At 51.2% G+C, this 10,424-nt stretch overlaps 1 protein-coding gene across 2 annotated transcripts; it reads left to right on the top strand.

Annotated features, from left to right (window-relative positions):
- The first annotated feature begins 1,934 nt into the window (after positions 1 to 1,934).
- On the top strand, positions 1,935 to 9,605 carry CRYBA4 (crystallin beta A4). 2 transcript variants are annotated; one of them, XM_045458110.1, is made up of 6 exons: positions 1,935 to 1,992; positions 2,569 to 2,619; positions 3,204 to 3,322; positions 4,945 to 5,086; positions 7,544 to 7,686; positions 9,274 to 9,605. In XM_045458110.1, exons 2-6 carry the CDS (start codon positions 2,581 to 2,583, stop codon positions 9,419 to 9,421), a joined length of 591 nt encoding a protein of 196 aa, XP_045314066.1. In that variant the 5' UTR covers positions 1,935 to 1,992; positions 2,569 to 2,580; the 3' UTR covers positions 9,422 to 9,605. The 2 variants fall into 2 exon arrangements, with proteins under 2 accessions (XP_045314066.1, XP_045314065.1); XM_045458109.1 differs by having other exon boundaries at positions 1,956 to 1,992; positions 2,573 to 2,619.
- Positions 9,606 to 10,424: the final 819 nt, after the last annotated feature.

The raw sequence follows: 10,424 nt of genomic DNA, 5'->3' as shown, positions 1-10,424 counted from the left end.
CCCCCCCATGAAGAATTATTTAATAGGAAGTCATTTTTGCAGCTTTATTGAGCTGTAATTGACACATAACTTTGTGTAAGTATAAGGTGCACAGTGTATTGATTTGATGCACAGGCGTGTGTTGCTGTTTTGTTTTGTTTTGTTTTGTTTGTGCTTGAGAACAGGTAGGATCTACTCTCTTAGCAACGTCCAAGTATGTGATAGGATATCATTAGGTGCAATCACCATGCTAGGTCCCCAGACTTCTTAATCTTACAAGGGGGGGTTGCCCCCTTTGAACAACATCTCCCCGTGTCCCCCACCAGCCAAGCCCTGGAACACCACTTTACTCTCTGTTTCTATGAGGGTTTTTTTTGTTTTTTTTTTTGGCAGATCTCATGTTATATAAGTGATATCATACGGTATTTGTCTTTCTCTGTCTATTGCAAATGGCGGAACTTTCTTCTTTCTCATGGCTAAGTCATACCCATGTTTGTACACCACATCTTGATCCGTTCATCCGTTGGTGGACACTTGGGTTTCCCCCACGTGTTGGCTGTTGTGAATAACACTGCAATAAACACGGGGGTATAGGTATCTTCATAGTAATCACCTTTATTATTAGCAATGATAATGACAGTGACGAGGTGCATAACGCTTTCTGTGTTTCAGTTCAGGAGAGGTAAGTGTTGTTCGTGGGTAATCACATTTATCTGCACATTACCCCTATCTCTTAGGCTGAGCCCAATTTATTCTTCATACCCATTTTGTACACGGGGAAACTGAGGCTCTGAGAGATTAAGCCACACGCTCAAGTTTTCCAGCCCGTAAAGGGAGGTGCGGACCCAGGCTGCTTGGCCGCAGAGGTTGCGTCCCTGGCCTTTTATCTTTCGTGATAGCCCTTCATCAGAGTCATACATTTGATAAGGCTGCCTCTAACCAGCCCTGGAGGGAGCTAATGTTGCCATTTTGTAGGCCATGAACTTGAGATCAGACATCCTCCAGGTCACCCAGATGTTAAGAGGCAGGGCTGGATTTCACCCAGAGCGATCTGGTTTCCAGCCACACTCGTTCTCCGCTGTCAGTGGCCCCTCTTGGGTCAGCCCTCGGAGGGTGGGAGTGTGGGACGGGTTACCCAAAGCAAATCTTACCCCCCGCCAGGATATCTGACAGGTTTATTTGCACAGCAGCGTTCACACCCACCAGCTCCTTTATTCTGCCTACAGAACCATCTGGACTCCTCTTGGAACTCTGTGGGTCCTGGAGATCTTGGCCCCTGCCTGCCTTTCGTGCCGGGCTCCCTCTTTCAGGGTCCTGGAACTCCAGCTCAATTGGGCTACTGGCTCTTCCTCGCACATATGCTCCCAAGTTCCCACCTCTACACTTTTGCTTAGAAAAAGCATTCCCTGGAGCTCACTTTGTATACATCCTCCTCGCCCTTCAGAGTCTCGTGTCTGCCTTCAGAGTCTTGCTAAATGCCACCTCTGACATGAAGCCTTCCCTGATTACCCCTACTGGAAGAGGAGGGGGTGGGGGAGGAGGAAACGTACAGACATTTGATGAACGTTTTCCCTGTGGTAGGCATGTTACATAACCTCACAACAACCCCGTGATATAGTTTATTCTTGTCCCATTTTATAGGCAGAAATTGAGGCGAAATGACCTGCCCCAGGTCACACGGCTAGGAAGGGTGAGGGTTTTGGACTCCTTGTCCAGTGCTCATTCTCCTGCTCCAATCAGGAGTCTCATGGAGCTGATTAAGGTAGAACTTCCCCTTCTTCTCTTCTTCACGGCTGATCCCTGAGGGAGGCCACCTGACCCTCTCCCTTCCAGCTGTAGGCAACGCTGCTGACACCTCTCAGTTGGGACTTCAGCCAGGACTGGCTTTTGTTTCGGTGGCTCACATGCTGAGTCCGAGCTTTGTCTCCCAGGGGCCCTCTCCCCTCCCTGCCTATAAGAGCCTGACCTGGGCTGGTCCCCGCATGTTCTGGCATATTCTCTGGGTCCGTCTTGGTAAGTCCCAGGCTTGGAGAAAGGGTGGGATCCACGTTCCGAGCGAGCACTGTGGGAGGTGGGGAGGCCAGGTCTCCCATCCTGGGGATGTCACTGTGCCATGCCGAAGGTCATCCTCACCTTAACCAAGGTCAGGCCCCAGACATCAAGGCCAATACCTACTACCTTCATTTAAAAGCAGAATTATTCCTACAGTCCCGTTGCCTCAATGGCCACCGTGAGAGTCGCCTCTTTGGGTCAGGTGTCCTCTTGCGGGGAGGGGGCTCTCTCAAACTTAGCACGCTGGCATTTGCTAGAGTGATGCATCCCACTGGCAGCCGCGGAGAATTTCCCATAGTGAGCGGATAAATTAATACCGAGCAGGGCTCAGAGGCAATGGGACCCGGAACGGTGAGTTGTGAGATGGTGTGTAGAATGGAAGTAAGGGAGATGATGTTAGTCACAGATGGCAAGAGGAGAGGGCCCCGTCGCATCTGGACGCCATCTGGCTCCCGACCCTGCCCAAACGAGACTTTGGCATCCAGAGGGACAGCGGAGGGGCGGGCCAGAAGCTTATCATCTTCTTCTCTTGCCTAGGAAGCTGGCAACATGACCCTGCAGTGCACCAAAACCACAGGACATTGGAAGGTAGGCAGACCCACGGGGTGCTGTCTGAGGAGTGGGGATGGGGCCGCAGAGATGGGCGACCCCCTCGGTCCTCCTCCCCTGAATCCTCACCTCACGCTGGGGCCATGTTATGAGAGCCCATTTTGTAGAGCATGCAATCAAGGCCCAAAGAGGGGAACGGGCTGGCCCAAGGTTACACACAGGGGTCTCGATTTGCACTTGGGTCTTCTGGCCCCCAGATTTAACCGTTACGGGTTCTTCGGCCTCCTCTGTGTTAAAATGCGTTTGTTTCCAAATCAGCCTTTAAAAACCTAGAGGGTCCACAGAAGAGTCCAGATATAGTGATGGTCTTGAGACACTGGAAAATCTGGCCGGCATCTCCAGGTGGCAAACAATAGGTGGCCCTGAGCTGAGACCACCCCTTGGCGGGGTCTGCGCTTTCCAGGGTGCGGCCCTCGCCCTCTTCACCCACCTGGCTCCCGGAGACATCTGAGGTTGCGATCCCTGCCCCGCCCCCGCCCCCTAGTCCTGGGGTGAGGTCCTCGTCCCTCACCCCCCAGCGGACTCTGATTGAGGCTGGTCTTCACCTTTTCCCTCTGTCACAGATCGTGGTGTGGGATGAAGAGGGCTTCCAGGGCCGGAGGCATGAGTTTACGGCAGAGTGCCCCAGTGTGCTGGAGCTTGGCTTTGAGACTGTGCGATCTTTGAAAGTGCTGAGCGGAGCGTGAGTCTGGGCTGGGGGTGGCGGGGGCGGATCTGAGTTGGGATGGGGGCGGACAGGAAGGGATCTAGAAAGGGGTGTTCTAGGCCCTAACTTCCCAGACTCTAACGGTACCGGTGTGCCTTCCTTGGGTTTGAAGTGCTGGGGAGTGGTATAAGGTTAAGCAGGTTGTGCACTGCCCAAATGCAGAAGGCAACTTTCATGCAGAGCCTGCCCACTGGATGAGGCAGCCCTGTAGGGGCAGATCCTTCGAACCAAGTGTTGGGTCTGAAACGTTCCTCTTTTGTGTAAATTGAAAGCCACGTATGGCCATTGGGAACTTATCTGGAGCCAGTGAGACTAAAGGACTGAAAAAATTTTTTAACATTTATTCATTTTTGAGAGACAGGGTGCGACGGGGGAGGGGCAGAGAGAGAGGGAGACACAGAATCTGAAGCAGGCTCCAGGCTCTGAGCTGTCAGTACAGAGCCTGACGCGGGGCTCAAACCCACGGACCGTGAGATCGTGACCTGAGCTGAAGTCAGACCCTTAACCGACTGAGCCACCCAGGCGTCCCCAAAACCAAAATTTTAATTTAACTTAATAGAAGTGTGAATTTAATTAGCTACATGGGGCTAGTGGCTATGAGAGTAGATGGAAGTTTCTAAAAGTCTGGGAAGTAGCTTGAAAGGAGAACAAGGTTCTTAGTGATTCGGAGTCACTTTAGACTATGCCTGTGAGTGCCACGGAGGTCATCTGGGGTGGTATTTATGCACCTCACACCCGGGGAAACACTCTTGTAGCTTCTGCTCTGCACAGATGGGGAACTGAGGGTCAGATGGGAGCAGCGACCTGTCCAGGGCTGTGTCCAGCAAACCGCTAGGCTTTGCCAGGGAGGAGACAATAACCTCAGGTTCATTACTTACATGCGACAGCTTGTTTCTTAGGCAGACAGCGAAAGCAAGGGCATCATGGTGGCAGCCGCGTCTCAGGTCCCACAGGATGACGCCAGAAGGGGCTGGGCGACAGCAAGTGCGGTGGGCGCCCCGCTGTTGGGGAGCCGCTCCACGCTTCGGCTGGGGCTCGCTGCTAGACCCTGCAGGGTGGAGGGCGGTGGACAGTCCCATGTCTCAAGGGACCCCGAGAGTAATCGTCTCATGGAAGCCTTCTCAAGAAAGGGAAGTGGGTGGGAATGGTCCTTGGCCGCTCCTCACAAGACTGCCTGTCTCCCCGCGTTCCTGGAGGATCACAAGGAATCCCACCAAGGCTTAGGTCAGCCTGTGACCAAGCCGTGTCTCCACGGCCCAGAGGACCGCATGCAAGATGGTCAGGCACCGGCACAGAGCAGTTCCCCCACCCGAGGGACACACAGCAAGGCAGCGGACTGCAGGGTCTGGACTAGGTTTCTTCACCTGAGCACAGTGGGTGTCCGGAGCCGGATACTTGTGTTATGGGGGCTGTCCTCTGCGTTCGGGATGTGTCAGCATGTCTAGCCTCTACCTGCAGACACCCTCTCCTCCCTCCTCCCAGCGTGACAACTAAAAATGCCTCTAGACGTTGTTCAATGCGCCTAAATGATAACCACTGATCTTGCACTTGGGGCGAATGGTCTCTTACCTCCTGCTCTCTCTGCCCTCTGTCTGCAGGTGGGTAGGCTACGAGCACGCTGGCTTCCAAGGGCAGCAGTATGTGCTGGAGCGGGGCGAGTACCCGTCCTGGGATGCCTGGAGCGGCAACACTGCCTACCCAGCCGACAGGCTCACCTCCTTCCGACCGGTGACCTGCGCTGTGAGTCCCGCCACCACCTCGTCCCAGTGGGGACTTGGGAACAGAATATGCCAGAGTTCACATCCTCTTGTCACTTAAAAAACTTTTTTTAACGTTTATTTATTTTTGAGAGAGAGAGAGAGAGAGAGAGACAGAGAGAGAGCAGAAGGGGGAGAGGGGCAGAAAGAGAGGGAGACACCGAATCCGAAGCAGGCTCCAGGCTCCGAGCTGTCAGCACAGAACCCAACACGGGGCTCAAACTCACTGACTGTGAGATCATGACCTGAGCCAAAATTGGACGCTTAACCCACTGAGCCACCCAGGCACCCCCATCTTCCTGTCGCTTCCGTGTGACATGGCTTCCCTCCCTTCTCTGAGCCTCTGTTTCTTCATCTGGAAGTGGGGCCATTTCGTGGGGAAGAAGAATGGGTAACATCTGGACAGAGGCAGGTGCAAACGTTGTGCCCTTGGCGACTTTGGTTAAGATTTGAGCCCCTGCGTGTTTGGTGCCCCTCTTTTCATGACTCGGGGATACTGGCAGATAAGACGGGGGGGAAGGTTCTATTTCTTGCTCCTGATTCCTTACCAGTGTTCCCGACTGTATGCTTTAGCTACTGTTTATGGAGTCGGGGGTGGAGGTGGGCACCGTTATCCCCACGTTACAGACGAAACAGCCGAAGCTCGAAAAGGTGTATTGTTTTTCTCCAAAGGCAACTTTTATTAATTTAAAAATCATTGATCATCCAGAGTTCAGGAAAACACCTGATATGGCAGAGTAAGAAAAGTCTCTCATCTCCACACCTCTGAGACAGAAGCCCGGTCGTAAAGGTGCTGGAGACTTCCTTGCGTCTTGTTTGTTACCCGCAGATTCTGCCTGTCCCAATCGATACTGACATCTGTGTCTGCATCTATACGCCTATATCGTCTATATCTCTGTATCTAGGCCCACTCGTAACTTTGTTATAAAGATGGTATCACAACGAACGTCAGGCTTGGAAGCCAGCTTTTCTCCCTGGGCAAATACATCACAGTCATCCTCCTGGGTGATGAAATCTCTTTGACAGCATCGCTGTTCATGGCTCCCTAGTGTCTCAGGGTGTGAGTAAACTCATTTGCTCATGTATTTATTCCACAATGGCCCAGGCGCTGTGCCGACATAGGGACCCATGGTGGACTGTGGCAGATGCTATCCCTGATTCCACACAGTTTACAGCTTCCGATTTCATTTTGCCCTCCAAACGAACCTGACGAGGAGAGGAGGTTAGCTTCATTTTAGGGGTACGGCAAAAGGGGAGAAACGTTGTGTGACATGTCCAAGCTGGTACATGGAGAGTCAGGATTTGAACCCAGATCTCAACAGTCCTCTTCTTACCTCCGTCTACCACCGGATCCCCTAGTGGGATGTTCAGGTTGATCCTTCTTTTTCTCTCTTCTTTTCCTTTCCTTTCCTTTCCTTTCCTTTCCTTTCCTTTCCTTTCCTTTCCTTTCCTTTCCTTCCTCTTTCTTTCTTTCTTTCTTTCTTTCTTTCTTTCTTTCTTTCTTTCTTTCTTTCTTTCTTTTTCTATTCCTTTTCCTTTCCTTCCTCCCTCTCTTTCTTTCTTTCTTTCTTTCTTTCTTTCTTTTCCTTTCCTTTCCTCCCTCCGTCTCTTTCTTTCTTTCTTTCTTTCTTTCTTTCTTTCTTTCTTTCTTTCTCTTTCTTTTCCTTTCCTCCCTCCATTTCTTTTTCTTTCTTTCTTTCTTTCTTTCTTTCTTTCTTTCTTTCCTTTTCCTTTCCTCCTATCTCTCTCTCTTTCTTCCTTTCTCTTTCTTTCTTTCTTTCTTTCTTTCTTTTCTTTTCCTTTCCTCTCTCCATTTCTTTCTTTCTTTCTTTCTTTCTTTCTTTCTTTCTTTCTTTCTTTCTTTCTTTTCCTTTCCTTCCTCCCTCCATTTCTCTTTTTCTTTCTTTCTTTCTTTCTTTTCCTTTCCTCCCTCCATCTTTCTTTCTTTCTTTCTTTCTTTCTTTTCCTTTCCTTTCCTCCCTCCATCTCTTCCTTCCTTTCTCTTTCTTTCTTTCTTTCTTTCTTTCTTTCTTTCTCTTTTCCTTTCCTCCCTCCATCTCTTTCTTTCTTTCTTTCTTTCTTTCTTTCTCTCTTTCTTTCCTTTCCTCCCTCCATCTCTTTCTTTCTTTCTTTCTTTCTTTCTTTCTTTCTTTCTTTCCTTTCCTTTCCTCCCTCCATCTCTTTCTTTCTTTCTTTCTTTCTTTCTTTCTTTCCTTCCTTCCTCCCTTCCTCCTTTCCTTCCTTTCTTTTTCTTTGTGTACATTTCTGGAAAGGCACATGCTATACCCTTGTAAGGTTTCTGGTGCTTGCTGCCTTACTGCCCTTCCAAAAAGTTTGCAAGGAAGGCTGATGAGGGTGGGGGTCAAGGGCAGGGGCTTAGCAGGGGCTCCTTGGTTCTCAGCTGGGTGTCTGGTGGCCTGACAATTTCCTTTGCCTACAGAACCATCGTGACTCGAGGCTGACCATCTTCGAGCAAGAGAACTTTCTGGGCAGGAAAGGCGAGCTGAGTGATGACTACCCCTCCCTCCAGGCCATGGGCTGGGATGGCAATGAAGTGGGCTCCTTCCATGTCCACTCGGGGGCGTAAGTGAATCCAAGGCTCTGCCTGGTGGGGAAGGAGAGGCTGTTGGGTGGGACAGGGACACCTCTTGTGAAAACTGTGTGCTGGGGACTTTGGGGCTGTGACGCTCACAATCCGGAGGAGGACACTCAGGCACAGGGAGGTATCAGGCAGAATTTGTGGGGTTGCAAGTGGCAGATTCCCGTATCAACCTGACATTATTCCCAAAGGATATTTATTGACCCTTGTAACTAGCTTCAGGCATGGCTTGGTCCAGGTGCTACAGCAGGGCTCTCTCTTTCCTGTTCTGTCTGTCTCACTGGGGCTATAATCTCAGGCAAGCTCTCCCCATGCAAAGACAACAGTGAAGCTTCTTACCCCAGCCCGCCCCAGGAAGGGCGCCTCTTTTCAGTGATCCCACCCAACGTTCTCAGAAAGGCTCTCATTGGGCCGATTTGGGTCATGTGCTCGACTCTGAACCAATTGTCATGCTGCAGGAAGGGGGTGGTCTAACTGGCTAGGAACGGTCACATGCTCTTCACCATATGAGCATTTTCCCACGTTGACTGGGAGGTAGCGTAGGGTGGCGGGGTTCTCTCCCCAGAAGAGGAGAGAAGGGATGTCCAGCCATAAAGAAAACGGTGTGGCTCAAGCACCGTGTTCCATGTCAGCAGCAGCTGGGTGATCAAATCTAGCCCAGGACGGACTGACCCTTCCCACCCTTTCCCGCAGGGGCTGGCAGGTGAGGCCTGACATGTGAGGTCTTCACTTGGGGAGGACGATACCGCCCCCTTCTAGGCATCCTTTGGCTCTTGGCAGGGGTGAAGGTGGGAGGGCTTTTGTTTGTTTGGTTTTGGTTTTTGGTTTTAAGTTTTCTCAGAAACCGTCAGAGGATCTTGTTGTGAGTGGGATGAACCTCTTGTGGTTCTTGGGTCCACTTCTCTCTTGCCAAAGAAGAAAGAGAAGCTCAGAAAGTGAGACACCGAGTCCTGACCGGTCCTGAACAATGTAGGGGTCGATGAATTGAAACAACGTAGCCCGTTTCCTTGGAAGGGCTTCTGGCTAAGGAAGGAGGGAAAGGAATAGGATTCCCCCCCTTTCTCCTTCCTTCCTTCCTTCCTTCCTTCCTTCCTTCCTTCCTTCCTTCCCTCCCTCCATAGTTATCAGCCCCTCCTCTCTGCTGGGCATTGCACTAGGAATCAGAAATCCCAATGAACAAGGCACACACACCCCTACACCTAGGAGCTCACCTGCTGGTGGAGGAGGCTGACATTTTACAAATAATCTGATAATTGTCTAATTATACAAGAACTACCCAGGACCCATAAGGGACTGTGGCCTGATTTGGAGAGCAAGTCCTCAGAACAAGCTGAGACCCAGAGGATAAATACAACTTGGCGGGGGGCCAGGCAAAGAATGGCTGGAATGGCGTTCTTGGCAGAGGGAACAGCATGATCAAAGGCCCAGTAGTGGGGGGAGCAGGGCACATTCCAGGCACTGAAGGGAGGCCAGGAGGGCTGAAATGTGTCTGTAGCGAGTCCCCGGGTCCCCCGTGTGCTTACCTCGCTGATGCCTCTCTAGGGTAACCGTCTGCCTCTTCCCTTTCCCAGCTGGGTTTGCTCCCAGTTTCCCGGCTACCGAGGCTTTCAGTATGTGCTGGAGTGTGATCACCACTCGGGCGACTACAAGCATTTCCGAGAGTGGGGCTCGCACGCCCAGACCTTCCAGGTGCAAAGCGTCCGCAGGATCCAGCAGTGAGCAGGGGGGGACCGGCGCTGAGGAGCCAACGCGTGCTTGTCTGGACGGAGGAGCTGTGGCGGTCCTTCCGTGCCCTCTCCTCTGCCTCCCCCTGTGCCCCGTGTGAGCCCAGCACCCATGTGAGCCAGTTCATGAACAGTCAGCACGAGAAACAAAAAGTAATAAAAAAGAAGGTCTAGTGTTAGCTTGTGCTTTCCGACGTTATTAATTCTTTCAAAGAACCGGTCTTTTGCTTGGTTGGTGTGCTTGATCATTTGCCTGCGTCTTCCTTCATTCAGCTTTACTCTTCTCTTCAGTATTTCCTTGCTTCTATTTACTTTGGGTTTACTTTATTCTCCACATCTGTAGCTTCTTCTTTTTTTTTTTTTTTTTAATGTCTATTTATTTTTGAGAGAGACACAGAGTGTGAGCAGGGGAAGGGCAGAAACAGAGAGGGTGACACAGAAGCCAAGCAGGCTCCAGGCTCTGAGCTGTCAGCGCAGAGCCCAACGCGGGGCTTGAACTCGGGAACAGAGAGATCATGACCTTAGCTGAAGTCAGACCCTCAACTGACGGAGCCACCCAGGTGGCCCCACATCTGTAGCTTTTTTTTTTTTTAATTTTTTTTTTTTCAACGTTTATTTATTTTTGGGACAGAGAGAGACAGAGCATGAACGGGGGAGGGGCAGAGAGAGAGGGAGACACAGAATCGGAAACAGGCTCCAGGCTCTGAGCCATCAGCCCAGAGCCCGATGCGGGGCTCGAACTCACGGACCGCGAGATCGTGACCTGGCTGAAGTCGGACGCTTAACCGACTGTGCCACCCAGGCGCCCCCCCACATCTGTAGCTTTTAAGGGTAGTCTCTTGGGTCATTAATTTTGGGCCCTGTTCCCCACCCCCCTCCCCATATATTCATTTAGAGCTATCAATTTCCCTATGAGCACAGCTTTGGATGCTCCCCCCAGATTTGAATTGGACGTGTCTCCATTATCATTCAGTAGGGTATTTTCTGTTTTCCCTTGT

Source organism: Leopardus geoffroyi, chromosome D3 (genome assembly GCF_018350155.1).
Source record: "Leopardus geoffroyi isolate Oge1 chromosome D3, O.geoffroyi_Oge1_pat1.0, whole genome shotgun sequence".
Taxonomy (NCBI): domain Eukaryota; kingdom Metazoa; phylum Chordata; class Mammalia; order Carnivora; family Felidae; genus Leopardus; species Leopardus geoffroyi.
This window is presented reverse-complemented; position numbering and strand designations above follow the sequence as displayed.

Coding starts and splice junctions, on each gene's coding strand:
- CRYBA4 (XM_045458109.1), top strand. CDS start 1,962: ATGTTCTGGCATATTCTCTGGGTCCGTCTTG. Junction 1,993..2,572: donor TATTCTCTGGGTCCGTCTTG/GTAAGTCCCAGG, acceptor TTGCCTAGGAAG/CTGGCAACATGACCCTGCAG. Junction 7,687..9,273: donor TTCCATGTCCACTCGGGGGC/GTAAGTGAATCC, acceptor TCCCTTTCCCAG/CTGGGTTTGCTCCCAGTTTC.